This window comes from Canis lupus, chromosome 15 (genome assembly GCF_003254725.2).
Source record: "Canis lupus dingo isolate Sandy chromosome 15, ASM325472v2, whole genome shotgun sequence".
Classification (NCBI taxonomy): domain Eukaryota; kingdom Metazoa; phylum Chordata; class Mammalia; order Carnivora; family Canidae; genus Canis; species Canis lupus.
The window spans coordinates 7,975,232-7,995,210 of record NC_064257.1 but is presented as its reverse complement, the minus strand read 5'-3'; the positions used below and the strand labels follow the sequence as shown (position 1 = coordinate 7,995,210).

The following is a 19,979-nucleotide window of genomic DNA, read 5'->3' as shown; positions in this document are numbered from 1 at the left end:
TTGGGATGATCAAACTCGTCTAGGAGTCAAACTTGAAACTCACTCTTTTTTTTTTCTTTTTTTTTCTTTTTTTTTTGGAACTTATTTCTTCGGTGGGACGGAAAAGAAAGAAAAACCCGTGAATACCTAATTTCAAATTTCAAAAATGAGGGCACGGTCCTGTATTGCTCGTTCATTCCAATCATCGCTTCATTCATGTCACCCTCCAACATGTGTTGAGAACCTATTATTTGCCAGGCCCCGTGTTTTAGCAGAAATTAATTGTGTGGAAAATGAATATTTAAAATCAAATCATATTTTAAATGCATTAGAGGGGAAAAAAATAATACCACTGTTATTGGTAGTGGAGTCCTTCTTAGAGTGCGATCTTTTGATAACCTGCTTATTAGCGGAGCTATCCTGGAATTCAAAGGGTTTTGTCCCTTTTTATTCTTGAAGTGGAGTTCACTTGCACCGCTATAAAAATTTACAATTGTGACAGTAATTCTAACTAATTAAAAACAAGAGATTTCTAGAAGAAAAACTTTCAAAACTATCACAATGAGAGGAGCCTTGAATCGAGTGTCTGTCTCAGCCCTTGGCCTTCAGGGAAGCTGAGGACGGGCCATCCGGGTCCAGACCCAGGAGGCTGTGGCTTGTCTCCTCCTCCGTCCCAGGGACCCGGGGGAGAGAAACAGGAGGGGGCCAGTGGCATTCTAACTGCCTTGAGAACCCCCTCTCCACCCTGGCTGGCTTGTTCAAATGTCACCGTCACTGGGAAGAGGAGACTTTGTTTTCCGAGCTCGTAAGTGAGGGCACAGCTATGGCTAAAGGTGAGGCAGGAACCTGCCCCGGACCAGCATGCTGCTAGGCAGCAGGGGTCCGTGTGTCTGTCCAGCCGAGGGACGGCCGTAGGACGCGCCAAGACAGCGAGGCCCCGAGGGGTGAGGGTGGGCTCCCAGGCCGGGGAGGCTGCGCCCAGACGGTGCCACGAGAGCACGCGAGCCTCGCGGGCACTCCTGGATCCTGTCTCAGTGAGCGCTTTCAAGTCCACCGCCTCCTGTAGTCCTCATGGACATGCTGGGGAGTAGTCACGTTCTTATGATCTTTGCCTTTTAGCAGGAAAAAAAGAGATTCAAGGAGGAACCTGCCCAAGGAGGCCCGGCTAACCAGCGGCGGCGGCTGCATTTGAATGCAGGTGTGCCTGGCTTTGCTTTCCATGGATTTCCTCTGCCTTCCGGTGGCAGGGGATGTGAGGGAAGGAGGTGTAAAGCCTAGCCCGGAGCTCAGTTAACAGGTGGCGGAGAATTTAGAGTCCAGTGCGCCAGAGTCACTGCAGAGGACCTGAAGGGGCCACACAGCACATCTGGAGAAAAGGAGGAGCACGGTCACTTGACTGTGACCTTCCTTCTGAACCACCAGCCCTCCCTTCCCTGGGCCTATGCATGTCCGTCACCGCCCTTACCGAGAGGATAATCTTCCACCAGTGGAAAGGTCTTGGGAGAGACAGGAAGGACTCCACTGCTGCCCGAAGGCATTGTCATCCCGGACCCTCAAAAGGAATTCTTAAAGGGCAGGTCGGCCCAGGGTCTCCCGGCCCTCCAACATGATAATCCTGCGCCTCTCTACACAGCTGGTTTCTCGGCTCCCTGGAAATCGGGTGTTTGCTATCGGTTATTCATTCATTCATTCAATCACCCGCCCGACGTATGCTATCGAACACCTACTACGGGCCAGGCCTCGTTCTCGGCAGTGAACAAAACAGAAGTCCTTGCCCTACCGAGCTGATATTCTAGTGCGAGGAAATGGGTGTTCTTGGCGAGCTCCTCCCGATTCACTACGTGTGTCCATATCCGCAGCTCCATTTGACCCCATCGACACAAGACAGGTAGCGCAGGTACCATTATCTACGTTTACAGGTAAGAAAACAAGCCCAGGGCAAACAGGTGATTTGCCAAACTTCCCACGGCCAGCTGGTGGCAAAGCTGAGAGTTATACTTAAGGCTTCTTCTTTTGTTTGATTTTTTTTTTTTAAATATTAAGTAAGTGCAATCTTTGAAATTCTTTTGATTTTTAATGAAATATTAGGTAACGATGTAGCTGAGATGAGTGAGAACACAAAGTGCATTGTTAACGGTGGGTCTTGGCCACGTCAACGGTGAGAATGAGTATATATGCCCAAAGTTTCTTTCAAAGGTATCTTCATGACCCTCTTCCAAGGTCCCTCAAAAACACATTAAAAACAAACCAACAACAAAAAAACAACCAACCAGAGTGGGTCTCAGTTCCAACTCTGTCCCTTTCTTAGCATAATCATCATCCAAGCTCTTTCTCCTGGACTCCTTTCTACGCATGAATTTCATCTCGGTACGTAAGCCTGGGGAGAAGCAAAGCATCTCCCTCTTAAACAGGGAAGGATCCGCAACGTGACGGGATGGCGGGCGATGTGCCGTCCCCTCAACAGGGCCGCTCCAAACAGCACCTGCTGGCTCTGTTCACAAACTCACTCTTGCTCCAAGAACTGCGCTCCGGGCATGCACACCAACGGTCGACGAGAGACGCACACAGAGCAGAAGAGCCTAACAGCCAGCTATGGGGAGCCGGAGGAGGAGGAGGAGGAGGAGGAGGAGGAGGAGGAGGAGGCAGCGGGGGGAGTCCTGGGGCAGCAGGAGGCCAGGAGGGAGCTGCTGTCCCGTCTCAAGGAAGGAAGACACTCAGGTCTACTATTTTAGGATGTGGGGGATGGGGCCTCTGGCAGCCCAGCCTCAGCCACGCGACGGCTGGGATTGCGGGGTGGCGGGGCCTTTGAAAACAAGATGCCCAGGTATGGGGTTAGAAGAATCCCACGGAGAAAGAAGCCTTCTGCTATCACAGCCCCTGTGACTCCTGCCTAGCTGAGCGCACCCTTCTCGGGGTGACAGGCCTGTGTATTGTTTACGGAAAGAAACAGAGGGTCTGGGACACACACGTGTTACAGTGGAGGGATCCCAGGGTAACATTATGCAAGGCGACTTCCCTTCCACTCTCGCTGTAGTCGTGCTGTCTGTGCAATGAGCTGGCAACCTGCTTCCTTGTGCCCCCCCACCCGCCCCACCTGACTGTAAGGTCTATGCAGGGCAATCCCCACCCTCCGTACCTCCCGACCTCATACCCACAAGGTGCTGACCAATCATAAGTTAATTAGTGAATGCAGAGCCCAAGGCCCGGAGCACAGCGGGGTGAGCCAGGCTGGGTGAGAGCGTGTACCCTCAGGTGGGATCAGATGTACCAGGAGCCGGGCCCCATCCTCCACGCGCAGCCCATGGTCTGGCCCGCCTCCCTTTCCCGGGGCACCCTCACCTCGGCAGACCGGCCTGTGGTCGCTCCAGGCCGCAAACATGTCGCTCACTTTCATACAGGTGATCCGCTTGGATCCTTGCAGGTCGTAGCCCTCGCTGCAGGTGAACTGGACGCTGGATCCTAACCTGGGAGACAGGGTGCATCTGTGAGCTCAGCCCTGGGCCCCCGGGCCCACCCGAGTCCTTCTCTGTTCCACAAAGCGGTACCACCCCAAGCATTATTTCTCCTCTGGCCCTTCACTGCTACTCCACTGTTTCATCATTTAAGATCCCCATGGAAAGGAACACCTGCTCTTTATCTTCTTTTTTTTGGGGGGGGGGCATGTAATGGTTTTAGGATGGAGTTTAAAGGTGACTTTGTGAGCACAACAGCCATGCTCTGAGGTAAGTACCAATTAGGACCGCTCAGACTGGGTGGACGATACCCATAAACTTTAATGAAAATGGAGGGTTATGGGAGGATGCTTCGGTTATTAGGAACTCTGCGAGATGTACTGCCTTGGGGCCCTAGTCTCTCCAGATTATGGGAGACATCACTACCGATGAGGGCAGTTCCTGTGACCCAGGGATGGGTCTGCTGGGTGACATTGGCCATATGCAGCTCTCGCCTTCCCCATAAGGCTGTGGGCACTAGTCCCGGGAAAGAACGCCGGAGGCCACAGTTCTTCTCCGGAAAGCGTCTATTCCCGAATCCACACTGTCCCCTGCCTTGTACCTCTAGGAAGGCCAGCCCCTGTCTCCCCGCCGCCGCCCCCCAAACCAGGCCATCCACCCTTCTCTGCAATGAGAAAGTTCCCAAACAGGTCTTACCTGAAATCTGAGCCTAGTCTTTTGCCCCTTTCAGGTATGCCAGGGTCTGGACACATATTATGTCCTTGGGACACACCAACCTGAGTTACTACAAAGCAAAAAACAGCACATACAGAGATGGGTAATCACAGGAAGGCACATCCGGGGCAGTGGCTCAGGGTGGGGGCTGGACACAGAGACAGAATGAGGCCCTGCTCCGCGGGGCTGTGCGGGGTCCCGGGGTCTCCCGGCTCAGGCTTCATGAATATGCAAGGAGGGGAGCTGCTTTTGACAAATTCCTCGAGGAGCAAAGTCCAAGCGAAATTCATCAAGAGCACGTGGGCTCGGAGGCAGGTGCCCCGGACCGGCAGCCACCCTGTCCCCTCGCCCCGCACCGGCGGCCAGAGGCGTCGGAAGGTCCGCAGCCCCTGGGGGACCTCCTCACCCTGCGCTTTGGATCCGGGGGGGGGGGGCTGGCAACTCTAGATGAGATGATCACCCCCAACCCCAGCCCCAGATGGAGAAATGACAAAGGACGTGTAAATAAAAGGTGGATGTGTGATCAGGACAGTAAAGGATGTGAGAGAGAGCTGCAGTCTGACGTTCAAAGCAGGGACGTGAGCTCAGAGGCGGCTGCTTTCTGCCAAGAAACCACTTCCCACCTGGACGCCTCTCAAACAGAGTAAGCAGCAACCCGAGCCTCCCCGTCCACGGCCATGGGCCAGCGGCGCCAAGCGGGGATGGCCCCGGCGGTGGTCCTGGCAGGTGGCGTGATGCTCTCACACTCGCCAACACCGCAGTGGTCTACACGGCCGTGTGCATGGTCCTCCGGGCCAGAGGCGAAGCCCGGCCGGGGCGGCGGATGCACACAGCTCCCTCCTGCCTGCAGTCCAGAGGGCAGAGAGCCGCGGGCGACGGCTGGCTCATTGTTCTTGGGACAGGACGGTCACGCCCGTGAGGCTGCAGCGCCCTCACACCTCCAGATCCCTGGCTCTGGGGACCACCAGGAGCTGCAGCCCGGCCAGAGGCCTTCCATCGGGGCCTTGCCAGCCCCACGATCCCAGTAGCAGCCCCAAGACGCGGATGACGGGGAGTGTGCAGCAACGTTCCCTGCCGTGGCCCATGTCCCCTCCGCCCACTCGCCGTCCCACAATACGAGCAACGGCTCCGTTCCTCACTCACTCACCCACCCACGCGCTCATTCCCATACACCGGTACACAGCAAGCATTAATTGAGCACCGAGTGTGTACAAGACCCAGTTTGGATACCATGGGAGACGCCACTGTCGGATGTCAGGTAAGACCCCCGTCCTCAGAGAGCCCCCCAGTCGGGTGGAGACATGAAATAGAAACCAACTGCAGAACCACAATGGGGAAGTGATGGGAGGCGCAGCTCCAAGGAGACTAAGAGGGAAGGCCTGTCTTAGGTCGCTGAGAGGAGCCTGGAAGGCTGCCTGGAGGAGGTGGCGCTTAACAGGAAATCACCTGAGAGCGTAGGAACTGAGCACATGGTGGCAAAGGAGAGGCAGTCCAAGTAGGCAGAGGGCACAGGGGTGAAGTGAAGACGTGGAGACAGGACTGGGGGCTGCCCCGCGAGGCCAGGAGAGGGGAGAGCATGCTGAGTGGCACAGGAGAGTGGGCGGGGGGGTGGGCTTCGCAGGGGAGACCTTTGAGGGGTTCGAGGCCGATCCTGAAAATGACGGGGAGCCCCTGAGGAGTCCCAAGCGGGCAGGGCACAGCTGAGATGCTCAGGGGCGGCCCGTCCCTTGGAGCCAGGGGGCAGGACGAGAGCTGGCCAGGGCCCCCCGAGACCCGAGTGTGGGAGGTGGGTGCAAGGCGTGTCCTCCCTGGGGGGCCTGCGGCCCTCCCCACACTCACCGGGTCCCGAGCTCACGGACCTGACCAGTGCTCCCGGAAGCCCTGCTGTGGCCGCCAGGGGACCGGGTCTGGGCGGGCCGCTCGCCCAGCGGCTTCCTCGTCGCGTGGGCCTGAGCTCCAGGCCCCGGGGCCGCCCCTCCTTCCCTGGCTTCCCGATCGATCACGGGGTGAAAAGCAGCCGGCCCGTCGGGCATGGCCCCGGCCCACGCCGTCCTCGCCGAGCCTCTCACGTCAGCGCTCCTGCGGGTCCAGGACCCTCCGGGCCGGGGGGTAAGTTGTGAGCGCAGGCAGGAGCCTCCCTGTTCTAAGCAATGGGGGGACGGGGGTGACGGGACCTCGGGGACCCCCCGAGCTAGGAAGGACGAGGACGCCGGCCCTGAGCACCCGTGCCCGTCCTGGGTATGCCAGCCTCTCCCGCTCACCCCGTGGGGGACACGCCGCTAAGCACTGGCCTCCTGGGGTCCGGCTCCCGCGCCCACCGCCCTCCCGCTGCCCCTACGTGGGAACCCTGCAGGCCCGCCCCGGCCCCCCGAGCCCCGCTGGACGTGCGGCTCAGGCACCATTCTGGAAGTCACCAGCCACGGCTCCGTAAGCACAGCCCCTGAGACCGCAATCTTCCGGGGAGGACTGAGCGCACGGCCCCCCGGCCCCCCAGGAAGGAGCCAGGGCAAGTCCCAGCAAAGCCCACGGTCGGAGTGGCGAGTCCTTCCCTGTCCTCCCTGCAGCCGCCTCCCTGCCTGCAACCTCCCGTGGCCTCCGTCGCAGCACCCCTCTGCGGCCGGCCCCCGAGGGGTGAAGGGAGGGGGGCGCGGGCCCGCGGGGAAGGAGGCACGGCCGGGGCACCCAAGTGAAGGTGGGAGGCGCGTGGGCTCCAGTCCTCTTGAGGTTCGGGGCCTCTGTCCACAGGGAGCGTGCGCAGGACCCAAAGGGCCAGATGCTTGCCGCCGCCCGGCGGGGGGACCCCGGGGAGGGGAGGGTCCTGGAGTAGACCCGGGTCTGTGTTCCTGGGGCGTTTCCGCATCATTTCACTTGGGCAAAAGCGTCTTCCCCTTTCTGAGGGCGTTTCGGGCCCCCCTGAGCCGCCAAGGACAGGCCCGGCCCCTCGCCCAGGACGCGCGCCCAGCACCACGTGGCGTAGCTTGTAGCCGCTTCCTGCATCTCTTAGGTCCTAGGCCAGGAAAGCCCGTCCCAGACCCAACATGCCCGGGGAAGAGGGGAGGGCAGGGGGTTGCTGGAAACACACTGGGGCCTCAAGGGGCGTGGCCACCTGGGATAGACACCTGCTCCCCCCAGTCTGGCCCATTTCCTCAAAGTCTGCCTGTGGCTTCCGGGCAAACTCCAAGATGAAATCATGCCAGCCTCAGTTTACCCGCTGTCCTGTGGCTCAGGCCTGCTCCCTGAGAGCCCCGGCGTGGCCCCGGGGGCTCCCGGCTCCTCTCCTGGCGCCCAGCAGAGCCCTCGGCCCCCGCGGCCACAAAGCTCAGAGGCAACGAACGGCCCCAGGGATCCGGGGAGACGGAGAAGACCCCTCAGCCGGCCCCCGGGGGGCGCCGGGCCCGGAAGGCACCTACACCCAGCATTGCAACACAACCAGGGCGGTTCCTGGGAAAGCCTCCGCTGCTCTCCAGCCTGCTGGGCGGCCCGGAACCTTCCTGAAGCCTCCCCGTGCCCAGCCCCGAAGGCCCTTAGCACAGGCTGGAGCCGGCTGCCTCCGGGTGACACTGCAGCCCCCTGCCCAGCGCCAGATGTGCCCCTGAGTCGTCCCAACACCAGCGGCTCAACCGCATTCTCACAGGCGCCCCCGCGGAGCCCCCCCCCCCCCCCCCCGGCTGCAACACGGGAGCCCAGCCTCTCGCCCGGTCAGGTCCAGGTTCCCCGGTGAGGCCCTGGGGGGCGGCATCGGGGCCCGCGGCCTCCAGACCCCAGCCGGGGTGGGGGGCGGCACCGGCTCCCGGGCGAGGAGCAGAAGAGAGGACTGCTTTAGCAGGTGGAAGTGATTCAAAAGGAAAAATAAAGAGAGAGATGGAGCAGTAATGACTCCCTGGACTGGGTTACAATGGGGTGAGGGAGAAAGAGGAGGACGGGGGAGCAGCGGGGGGGGCTGCTCCCGGCCATGGGGGGCGGAGGACCAGGACCGAGGGCGGTCACCCCGCATCACCTGGCTTTCCCGCCGTCCCTGCACCCGCGGCTGTGACCTCAAGCAATAGGCCCGGCGGCCGCGCGGCACTTACACACTGACGTCTTCTGGCTGCTGTGTTTGCTGGGCATCAGCTTCACCCCTCGAGACTTCAGCTCAATTTGCTTCTTGACTAAAGAGGAAGCAAGAGGGAAGAGCGTGTAAGCTATTACCTGTGACTGGGGATGGGTCCTTCTAGAATGATCCTGGCCTGGGACATTCCAGGGCCGAGGACGGCCCCGGGGGGCATTCGGGGCCAGCAGTGTCCACACCCCCTGCCACGCGGTCTCGTAGTGATTCCCATTGCACGTCACCCCTTGGCTCTGGGTTTGGCCGGTGGACGTCGGGAGGCGGGTCCCGGGGGGCCAAGGAGGGCCAAGCTACCACGGGCTGGGAGGCCGGGGCCCGCAGGTCACCGGGGGGGCGGCCGGGGGCTGAACGGGGCTTTGGTCCCACTTGAGTCGGGCCCATGGGTCATCGGGACTTTGCCAAATAGCACCGAGCGGGCACCAGGGCCGGGATGCCACAGTTCCCGGGCCTTTGTGTCTGACTGCCTCAGTTTCCCAAGGCATTCTGCAGGCCTCAAAGGGCTTCATGGTGTCCTCCTTGAGGCGTGGGTCCCCGACCCCATGCCGCCTGCCAGCTGCCCCCCCCCCCGGGACTCCACTGCTCTCACCACCCAGCAGTGCTGGCGACTGTGCCCAGGCACCTCCTGTGCCCACTTCCTGGGCTAAAGGCCTCTCAAGGTCTTCCCTGCGTGGGCATCGTGGACCCGCGGGCGCTGCCGTTCACACCCGATGCAGCAGGATCCTTCCCCGTCTGCCCCCGGTGTGGTGTCCATGTCCACCGCCCTGGTGCAGCTCTTGGGGGCTCCCCCTGGGGCGCCGTGACCACCCAGCTCCCCCGCGCCGTGCAGCCCGCAGGCACCATGAGGGCCACAGAGACCCACGTCGGCCCCAGCACGGCACCTAAAGGAGGAGCCCGCGTGTCTCGGGCGCCCTCCTGGCACCTCTCGGTCTTGTCTTCCAGCCTGACCGCTCTGCTGTGGATCCCCAGGCCGCCCTGTGCCCCCCGCCTCAGCCTGGTTCCCTCGCGTGCTCTCCCCCGGGGGTTCCTCTCGTGGCCTCCTTCCCTAGAAGCTTCTGTGCAGGTGCCTTCTCCGGCCTCCGCTGCCCCGCTCCCGCCTCTCCTGTCTCCCTGACCGTGGTGCGCCCTGCGTCGTGGACTCGGTGGTTTTGGCCACCTCGGGACGTGCGTCCAAATCGTTCCCGGGGGCATCCTCAGTGCCCGCAGCAGATCCCGGTACGTGGGGGGCGTGATCTGAGGAAGGGCCGTCCCGTTGCTTCCTTACACATCCGTCAACCCCGACCCGGCGGGTCCTCACTGCAGCCACCCGGTCACCAACCTGCAGCTCAGGGTGGTTTAAGTGATTCGCCGCCGTGGGCCACCAGCCGGGATGCAGAGGGCTCCTGGCCGGACCTCAGCATCTTCCCCTGCGACCTGCCCCAGGAGTGACCCCGGGTGCCCTGTGACCTGCTCCAGGAGCCCTCCCATGCCCCAGGCGGCGGCTGCAGCGATGAGGCAGGTGCGGACTCGTGTCCCGGTCCCCCCGCGGCACCCGGCTCTGCCTGCATCCACGGCTCCCCAAGGGTCTGTCCCTCGGCAAGCTGTAACCCAAATGCACGACCAAATTCAGAGTCGCCACTTCCCAACGCACATCCCCACCCTTCGTATGAACGCGCGTTGCTCTCCGCGTGCACCCAGCAGGGGAACCTGCGATGGGCACTATGGTGGGCCTGTTACAAGTGGGGGGATTGGCGGGGAAACATGCATTGTTCATGGCCCGCCAGCACGGCGCAGCAGCAGGGATCCTTTCAGCCAGTCGTCCCGAGGAGGACAGGGCTGGTCTCAGGCAGCTAGAGCTGGCACCGGGACTGGGGCGGGATGGGGTCTCTAGGACCCCTGCCAGGGTCCGTCTGTGCGGCGGCTCTGGGCACCCGGCCCAGCAGGAGCAGGTGCGCGTCCTCCCAGGCACCCGCTTCACAGCCTCAAGGTCCCCGGGCGCCAGGAACCCCATTCCCAGGGGCTGCTGCTGCTCCTGCAGGGGAGCCATGAGACGCTGGGCGGACGTGAGGGGACGGCGGGGAGCGAGCCGCTGAGACCCGCCAGGTCAGCCCTACACCCTCGCCTCCGCGGCCCATTGGCAGCAGACGACGCCATCGCCCTCCCCAGCAGCATCGAACCCGTCCTCCTCCTTCCCTCCCTGCTACTCCCGCAGGAAGGAACTTGCTAAAATGGTCGAGAAAGTGAACTGGAAGGACCCTGAGAAGCCTCTGGGGGCTCCTTAGTTCACGTACGACCCTTGTGACCCTATTACTGCTCCGAGCCGGTCCCCGAGCCGTGTCACCCGTGCGGTCTGTGCACAGCACTCGCGAGCCTGGGCGAGGCAGGGGCTGTGCCCCCGGACCGTGGTTCCTCACACCAACACCGCAGTCTCTAGATGCACGTCCAGGCCCCTCCGGCACGGGCCCGGGCTCCAGGGAGGGGCACCCAATGGTGGGAGCCGATGCCGGGCCAGGAATGTCTCCCATGCAAGATCCCCATCACCAGGGATGCTGACACCATGATGTCGCCTCCGTGGGCTGGGGCCCGAGTCCTCGAGCGATCCCGGGGAAGGTGTCACACCCTGAGTTACGAACAGCTCCTTTGTCTTTCAAAGCATTCGACCAAGTGGATGGTGAGTGATCGGGGGGTGGAAAAAGGAACACGACGGGGAATCAGCCACAAAATGCGCTTGGCACGAGCTAGCCCAATGCACCGGGTCAGATCAGGTGCAGAGCGTCAGGGAACAGGCGCGTCTCCCTCTAGCTCTCCAAGGCGCGACCGACAGACCCCGGCGGAAACAAAGGAGGAAGCGGCAAGGGCTAGAGGGTTTCTGGCGCGCCGTTGTTCATGCTGCTGGTCCGCCCACCCGTCCGTGGAGCGCCCACTCGTGTTGTGCCGATGACATCTCCCCGGAGCTCTGATCTCGTGACGTCGATGCACCGCAGGTAAGGAGCCCGCTGCGGGCTGCACGGTTCTGGCCGCGCATGGATGCACACATGCATGCGAGTACGTGCACACACGCTCGCGTCTACAGTGGGCACACCTGCGACAACGCATGTGCACACCTGGGCACACACGGCGACAAATATGGACAAGATGTTAACTGGCGCCGGCACAGGCATTTGCGCTGTGGACCAAGTCAGGGGTCCCAGAGAAGAGAGCTGGCTGGAGCTGGCTGGCGGGGCTCTGGGTGGCTGCAGTCATGTCCCCCCGGGGGCCAAGGGCGGCGGGCGGCTCAACCCCCTTCCCGCCTGGGTGGGCTACAGGACGTTCCCCCGCTGCCCTGCAGGTAGCGGGACACTCGGTGCGCACTCGGCGGCAGGAATCTGGCACCACACGTTCTTCCCCCGTCTGTGGCGTGAGCTGTTGGGCTGAGCCGGCAGGAGGCTGGACCCGTTGGTGCAGGAGGCGAGGTGCCCCGCGTGTCTCCACGGCCCCGGGGGTCCCACGGTGGACGGAACCCGCAGCCCCCTCGCTCCCCAGCGTGGGCCCTGCACCAGCTCTGCCCGTTCCCGCCGCCCAGCTGTGCAGCTTCACCTCCCCACCTCTGTTCCTTCCCCAAACCCACCTCATTCGGTCTCAGGAACCGTTTCCAACAAACGTCTGCCGTTCGGGATTCGGAGCCACGCTCCTGCCGTAAACAAACCCTGCATTGCTTGGATTTTTTTTTTTTTTTGATTTATTTATTTCGTTGCTTGGATTTTGTTCACTGATTCACTCTCTCTAACTCGTCCCCCCCAAAATGTTGCAGAGGGTGCTCTTTTTAAAAACCGGAATCCGACTTTTCCCCGAGAAAGCCTGGCGGGTGCGCACCCCGGCCTGTGCCCCCATCTCGTCATGGAGGGCCTGGCCACCGGCCCTGCACAGACACTGTCGGTACCCACAGTTCCTCGCTGGACCAAGTCAGCGTCTAGTGTGTTGGCGGCTCAGCTAGCTCAGATTTACAGACCTCCCAGGAGACCCGAGATCGAGTCCCGCGTCGGGCTCCCTGCCTGGAGCCTGCTTCTCCCTCTGCCTGGGTCTCTGCCTCTCTCTCTCCTCTCTGTGTATTCTCATGAATAAATAAGGAAAATACAGAAGTGGGAATCCAGGGTACTTAAGGTTCCAGGGTCTGGTCCTGAAACCACCAATGCCCCATGAGAGCCTTTGGGTGGGGCTGTGACGTGCCCCGGGCCCCCCATCAACAGGATGGAAGTCGGCCTCCGGGTTCCAGCAGCCCACGCTCCAGGCTCCAGGGTTGTGGAAAGAGCTGCTGCAGCTGCTGCCGTGGGCCGCGTGTTGTCTGGAAGGGAGGTTTGCTCGAGACTGACGAAAAGTCGGACGGTTACCGTGGCCAGAGAGGACGCCGCCTTCTCCGAGGAGCACGTGGCAGGATTCAAAGTGGAGGACGCTCAAGGAAGCGCTGCCGGTGGCCACGGCGGGGCGGGGGCCGCGGGGCCTGTGGCGGACCCCGGTGGTGCAGCCGTGTTGAGCATCGCGGGCGGCCCACGTGGGCCGACGTCCCGGCTTCTGCCCACGGCTCCAGCTCAGGAAGGAGAGTCGGTGCGGAAACCGCGAAGCCTCGCAAGTCCGGCAGCGACCTCCGCTAGGGATGCGGGCGCTGGAGGGCGGCGGGAGCTTAGAAGACACAGTTCCTGGGGGGCTGCTCGCGAAGACTGCGGGAAGGGGAGCCGCCGGGAGGGTGCGCATCGGGGCGCGAGCTCTAACTTCCCGAAGGGTGCGGTGGCTCCGTCAGCGGCCGGTGGCGTCCTCACAGACAACCGCTGAGAAGTCAAGGAAAACGTCCAGAAGCAAAGGCAGCTGAGGGACCCCCGATGCCGTTGGCTGCCAGCTGCAAGGCCGCGCGCCCTTGGCTCTTCCTGGCTCGGGTCCTCCCCTCTTCTCTGCAAGGCTGCCCCGCGGCTGCGCCCACTCCGGAGAAGTTGAGGCATCGGAGGCTCCGTTCGGGCGTCCGCTGGTCCTCCTCGCACCGTGACGTCGCGTCCCGTGTCCCCCGCGCTCCCGCACCTCTGACCTGTGACTGGCGAGCCCGCAGGACGTTCCCCAACTGAGGACCAAGTGGACGAACGACCGTTAGAAGAATATGTGCCTTGAGCCGCTTCCTGGCAAGAGGAGGGGGTCGGCTCGGGAGCAGCCAAGGCGCTGGGCCCGTGTGTCCGAGCTGTTTTCACGGCAGGCTCACTTTCTGGTTCGGTTTAGATGCGTGGTTCCGTGGGCACCGGGCTCCGGGCTCCTGTGCCTGGAAGCCCCAACCCTGGGATTCGCATGGAGGCCCCGAAGGCCCAGAACCCCGAAATGGAGCTGGCCAGGGCTCAGGCGCTCCGCGGTGCACAGGAACAGGAGAGAGCGTCGGGCGTGCACCCCAGGCTGCCGGGGGCCCTCCTGCTTGGTCTGAGACCACGGCTCAGGCGCAGGCGACGGAGAAACAAGTGCGCATGGAAAGTAGGAGCTTCGCTTTGTTACCATAAAAGCATCTCGATTCATGCAACCTGGATTCCAACTGGTGAGTTTACCCTGCGGGCAACTGAGATGCAGCGTCGGGCTTCTCGAAGCTGCGGAGCTGCTGCTCCTGCCTGGGCTGCCAGCGACCTTGGTGATGTAGGCAGTCGGGCCTGGCCTCGCGCGGACACGCCTGCCACCTTCCCTTCCGACGGCGGGCCTCAGGCCAAGCGGCCCCGCAACGCCTGGCCCCGGTGCCCTGACCGTAGTGGAATCCGAGCCTGGGCAGGAAACCCCGAAATTCCCCCCGGCGAGACGGGAACGGGATATGCCCGGCGTCGGTCACTCATCTGCCTCCTGTGCAATGCGGTTCCTGGGAAGACACTGTCCATCAACACACTTGGCTTGGGGACCATTAGCTCCCAATTCTCATAAATCACTTGGGACTCAAGCCACAAAGTTGAGCACGGTGGAAGCCGACCCCATGCTGCTGTCTCCCCAGGTCCGATCCTCACACTTCCCTGGCCTGCCCTGTGCCAGGAGCCCGACGCCGGGGGCACGGCAGGGCACCCTGGGGACACGGCAGGGCACCGCAGGCCCTGCTCCCTGTTCCAGCTCCCTTAGGGTGGGCGGGTGGCAGCCACGGCAGACACTGAGGGGGACGGAAGACCCAGGTCAGGTGACTGACTCCAGGTCCCCTCCTGCCCTGGTCACTGACCCCCAGCTCCCCCTTCTGCCCTGGTCACTGACCCCCAGGCTCCCCTCCTGCCGTGGTCGCTGACCCCAGGCCCCCCTCCTGCCCTGGTCGCTGACCCCCAGGCTCCCCTCCTGCCCTGGTCGCTGACCCCCAGGCTCCCCTCCTGCCCTGGTCGCTGACTCCCAGGTCCCCCTCCTGCCCTGGTCGCTGACCCCCAGGCTCCCATCCTGCCCTGGTCGCTGATCCCCAGGCTCCCCTCCTGCCCTGGTCGCTGACCCCCAGGCTCCCCTCCTGCCCTGGTCACTGACCCCCAGGCTCCCCTCCTGCCCTGGTCGCTGACCCCAGGCCCCCCTGTCATGCCCTGGTCACTGACCTCTAGGCCCCCCTGTCATGCCCTGGTCACTGACCCCAGGCTCCCCTCCTGCCCTGGTTGCTGACCCCCAGGCCCCCCCGTCCTGCCCTGGTCGCTGACCCCAGGCCCCCCCACCCTGTGCTCTACACTGACCCAGGCCCCTTCCTGCTCTCTGGGTCTGCAGGTGGCGCCCCTTCTACCCCCCTGCCCTCCCAGCTGTGGGGAGGCCTCCCTGCTGGGGGGTCCGAGGCCGCCTCATCCCTGAGGTCTCCCCCTTCCACGATAGCCAGGCCGCGCGCCCCCTCCCTAGAGCTGCCTCTGCCGCCCCCCGGGTCTCCGACTCCATGACTTGGGCTGTGCTCATGGTTCCTTCGGAGCAGCGGGCGGTTCTGGTCGGTGGGTTTTCTGTACGGGGGTCGTGTGGCCGCGCGGGGGCTTCCAGGTCCTCGGCTCTACGGCGGTGAAGGGAGACGAGGGAGGCCGGGCCACTGCTCAGCACCGGGCAGAGGGATGCATGCCAAGGGCCCGAGACCTAGGACGCCCTCCGGAAAGCCTGGTCTGCGTGGAAGTGCCAACCCCGTTCGGGGCCGTATTCAGGGAGACGGGAAGGCGCGAGGTAGGGAAGCCCGTCGCGGAAGCCGACGTTCGGGCTGTGGGCCGTCCCCGGCCGTGGACTCTGTGGGGCGGTCGCCGTTAACATCAGAAACGGGAAACGTTCAGGGCGCATGATGTTCGGGTCAACACCCCTCGGTGACATTTTCTCTTTAGTCCCACAGACAGAAATGGGTCCTGGGTTGTGCTGGAAAATGTCCTTTTCCTTAAAGGGTGGGCTGAGGTTCACAAAATAAAGTTGAGAAGCTGCCGGCGGAGCAGGCAAGGCCGGCGCTGGGGTTCCCTGCAGGGACTCAGCTTCCAGCCCGCGGGGCCGGCCTGGGGCGCCCTGCGACCTCTCGGGCTTCGGCTTCTTTAGCGGAAACGCGCGAATTTAAGGCACATTTTGCCACAGGGCGCGGAGTGGGGCCCCGTGGGACTGGTGCGGGGCCGTGTGTGCGGCGGGAGGGGGCTCCCGACCTCCGGAGGCTCCCGCGCAGCTCGGCCGGGCGCCCACGGTCTGCGTCAGACCCCGACTGTGCCCGCCAGGCCCTCGGGCACCGGAAACAAGTAGACACACGGGCCCCCTCTTCACTCGGATGAAACGCTCACGTCCATCCCCGCCTTCCTGCGTTGGAAACGACGACAAAAAAGATCCAGGCGGCTGCTCTGCTCCACGAAAGCCCAGTGTTGGCACCAGAAAAATATTTGCAGGCGAGCTCTCGGGGGGTGGGGGGGGCACCTAGGGGACCAGGTTGGTGGTTTTTTTTTTTTTTTTTGGCTTATGTTTTAAATATTTCAAAGGTGTCCTGCTGCCCGATGCTAAGGAAATGAGGCTGCTTAGGAAGGGAAGGCTTCTCGCAGGCCTCCTTTGGTCCCCGCTTCCAGCCGGCCCCGGCGGGGAAGCCCGGGGCCCTACGCGGAACAGGTGCGAAACGCGAGTTCCCACCGAATCTGCGAGAACCAATATCCACGTGTGACTGCCGGTGGTCACGAAGCCCACCCTCGGTGTCCAGAAATGCCGTGTACCTCCCAGTAAGCTCCAGGTCGAAAGGAACGTCCTTATCTCATCTGCTCTCATCCCTCCGCCCCCCGGACTTTGGGCCTCCTCCAGGGCGAAGAGCTCCCTGCGCCCCGGGGTCCCGGGATCGAGTCCCGCATCGGCTCCCTGCATGGAGCCTGCTCCTCCCTCTGTCTGTGTCTCTGCCTCTCTGTGTGTCTCTTATGAATAAATAAATAAAATCTTAAAAAAATAATAATAAAAGGCAGGGGGCGTCAGCTGCCTCGGGAAGCTGGCTTAATTTCCCTGAGCCTCAGTTTCCTCGTCCATATAATGGGGCCATTGACGGCATTTACTTCGCAGGGGAATGAAGCAGGGCAATCGAGGTGGTGCTGCCCGAGCGCCCGGCCCGGCTCTTTGGAGGCACTCGGGCTCACGAGCACCCGGCCTGCGGAGGGGCCGGGAAGGGACAGTGGGGCGAGGTGACCGTGGGGCCACAGGCCACTACGGCAGACACAGAGACCCCAGGTCTGCCAATAAGAACAGGATGCTCGAGGCATGTCCACCCTGGCCAGCCGGACCCAGGCCGGGGCCGGGACGAGCTCCCCAGGACGCAGCCCTGCACCCGCTGAGGACGCCCGGCGGCCCGCCTACCTTGGTACTGGGCACTGAAGCCCCGCTGCCGGTGGTTGCCGTCCGACGTAAAGTGCAGCCGCAGCCAGTTCTTGCTGCTGATGACGGGAGCGGGGAGGCTGGCTCCGGTGAACCTGCGGGCACAGAGGGGGTGGGTCAGGGGTGGCCGGGGCAGTCCGTGCAGGGGCGTCCCCACGCCCACGGCAGGGCTGGGCAGCTTCGTCCCCGGGCTACCGGGGCTTGCGGGGCCCGTGCATCCTTCAGGCCGGCGGCAGATGTGCAGCCTGCCCCCCGCCAGCCGCGCTGCCAGGGGCCACTCAGGTGCATGACACACGGGAGTCGCAGGAGAGGTGCCCGCCCACCTGAATCCCTGACCCGCGGCCAAAGTCCAGCCCGTGACCCCGGGCAGGGGAGTCCGTGGCGAGGGCCTGGGCAGGTACTTGGGGCGGCAGGCCCTGGGGGGGCCTCCGGGGGCTCCTCCCCTGCCCGGGGGCTGCCCTCCTCCCTTAGGTTCCCCTCTGCAGCCCAGCCCGGTGGGGGGCGCCCCCTGGCACAGCCCCCGGACCAGCTGCCAGGTCAGCGGCTCCCTCCCCAGGGCACTGGCGGCTTCGGGGCTCTGCACGGGGCCGCGGCCTCACCAATTTCCCACCGTGTCCCCCGAGGCCCCCTGCTGGGTACCGCCCCCCGCCCCGCCCGTGTGTCCTGCAGCCCCCGGGCCCCTCCGCCCGCAGGACCAGGGACGAAGCTCCTCAGCCCTGCGGGGACAGCCCGCGCCCCTCTCCCAAGCACCCACTAGCCCCCCCAGGTCTGTACCCCCCTGCACGGGCTCACCCGTGTCCATCTGTCCTGCACCCCCGCGTCGTCTGAGGGCACGGGAAGCCCTGAAACCCCCGTCCCGCTCTGCTTGGCTCTGAAGCCCTGGGGGCTGCGTCCAGCCCCAGCCTCGCCCTCGCCCTCGGCGCCAGCCTGGCTTGAGACAGGGTCCGGCCACCCGGGGACCGTGCCCACCGGGCTGCGGCGACAACGGCAGGGCTGCGGGCGGGAGGCCAGCCCTGTGTGGGCCGCACAGCAGCTCCAGGACCAGAGTGCCCGGTCCTCCCCCCTCGGCGCTGCTGCAGCCCCGCCTCCAGACGTGGGTTTGCGGGTGCGGGTCCTCCCGGGGTCCGTCCGCAGTGGGTGCAGGGGCCTGCTGGACGGCCTGGGCTCCAGGAGGGGTCAGCTGACCTCAGCTCCCGGTGACCCGATCTGTAAAACGGGGACGATAGCAGCCGTTCCTTCAAAGACTCGCGGGTCCAAGTGAGGCAGTGCGCAACCTGGGCCTCAGCCCGGCCGCAGCCTCGTGCTCGGGAGCCCCCACCTTCCCGCGTCCGCACGAGCAACCGACAAGCACGTCAGGATCCCAAGGGAAATGGGGGGCCCTAACACTAACCACCAGAGGCAGGGCAGGGTCCCAGGGCTGGCACCGAGGGCAAGGGTGAGGTGCCCGCTTACGGGGTGCCGAGGGGGTGCGGACCCTGACGAAGAGGGCTGGACGGGAAGAGCCACCCTACAGGACCAGATCCTCAGGCAGTTCGTGGGAGTCGCACCGGAGCAAGGAGCGGACACCTGGAACTCATCCTCCCTCCCCTCCCTCAGTCTGTGCTGATGCCTCTGGTGATCTGACCCCCTTGGAAGCCAGGAGTGAAGGAGCATAGGGATGCAACCACAGCCAGGTCTTCCCAGACGCGGACCCGCGTGGGGAGGGCCGGGGAGAGAGCGCGGGGGGCCAAGGGATGCGCGTGGTGCCCCCCACAACCACGCGCTCAGCAAGGGAACCCACCAAGTGGCTCCACGCCCTGCAAAGCACAGTATTTAATGCAAATGCTGACTCGCACCAAACTCCAACAACATAACCCACGCAGCCTGGGTGGGAGCTGTCGCAGAAGCCGTCACCGCATCTCGCCGGTTCCCGTTTAAATATCACAGGCTGAGCCACGTAGGTCCCCTTCCGCCCCGAGGGGCCCAAGGGGCACGGCGGGCTTTCCCAGGGCCCCGTCCAGTCCCCTCGCAATGACAGGGCTCTGAGCCTGTGCGCAGGAGGGACGCGGAAATGGGGAGAATTTACCTGAATGACCCAGAACCCAAGGCCCTTTACAGAGCCAGGAACGGGGAGGGAGGGAGGGAGGGAGTGGTGACCGGAGGGTATGGGGGTCCCGGCCTGGAGGCACCCCCCGGACCCGTGACCACGCACAGCCACGCGGACAGGTGGCGAGCCCGCTGCGGCTCCATCCACGGGACCTCTGCGGACACGGCCCTGCATGCGAGAGCTGGGGCGAGAGGCGCAGATGCTGGTCCCGGCAAGGGGGACGAGGGGATGGGGGAGCCCCGGAGCCCCGGAGTCGTCCACATTCTGAAGGGGATGGTGGTCATGTGGGTGCACACTCGGTCGAGGCTTTGAAAACTACATTTAGGGCCTCCCGGTGGCTCAGCGGTTAGCGCCGCCTGCAGCACAGGGCGTGACCCCAGGGTCCCGGGATCGAGTCTCCGTCGGGCTCCCTGCATGTTTGCAGGGGTCTGGCTGCAGCCTGCCTTCCTCCCCTGGGAGCGCGGGCCCAGCATGCAAGGGCTCCCGTGTGTGCACACGAGCGCCGTCTCCACTCGAACACAGGACCTGGCTCGTGCTGGCCCCCGCGGCAGCCCCGGCTGCACAGAGAGGCCAAGACGCTCCCTCCAGGTCACCCCGCCGTGAAACAGCCAAGGTGGGGGTCAACCGCGGCCCCGCACGCGGCCGTGCGCAGGGGCATGGGCATCAGGAGACCCCGGGTTAGATTTGAGAATTCCTGAAAACCGCCGTCCCCCGGGGAGGCCTCGCGGGGCCCCCGACTGCAGAAGGGGCCTGGGGCCCGCCATGAGGGCCGCTCCCCGGGCTCCCTACGCGGGTGGGGGTCCACGGTAGCTGCAGTGCACCCCATTCAGCTGCTGCAACGTCCCTGTGTCTGCACAACCCCCACCCTGCGTCGGCC

General features: G+C 63.8%; 1 protein-coding gene across 1 annotated transcript in view; it reads right to left on the bottom strand.

Moving 5' to 3' along the window:
- CSMD2 (CUB and Sushi multiple domains 2) overlaps window positions 1–19,979 on the bottom strand; it is a 489,398-nt gene that overhangs the window by 246,147 nt on the left and 223,272 nt on the right. The window contains exons 6-9 of the mRNA XM_049094020.1: window positions 16,999–17,111; window positions 8,216–8,293; window positions 4,128–4,215; window positions 3,319–3,443 (exon numbers count right to left, since the gene is read on the bottom strand). Coding sequence (XP_048949977.1) covers window positions 3,319–3,443; window positions 4,128–4,215; window positions 8,216–8,293; window positions 16,999–17,111 — 404 coding nt within the window. The remainder of the gene's footprint in view (window positions 1–3,318; window positions 3,444–4,127; window positions 4,216–8,215; window positions 8,294–16,998; window positions 17,112–19,979) is intronic.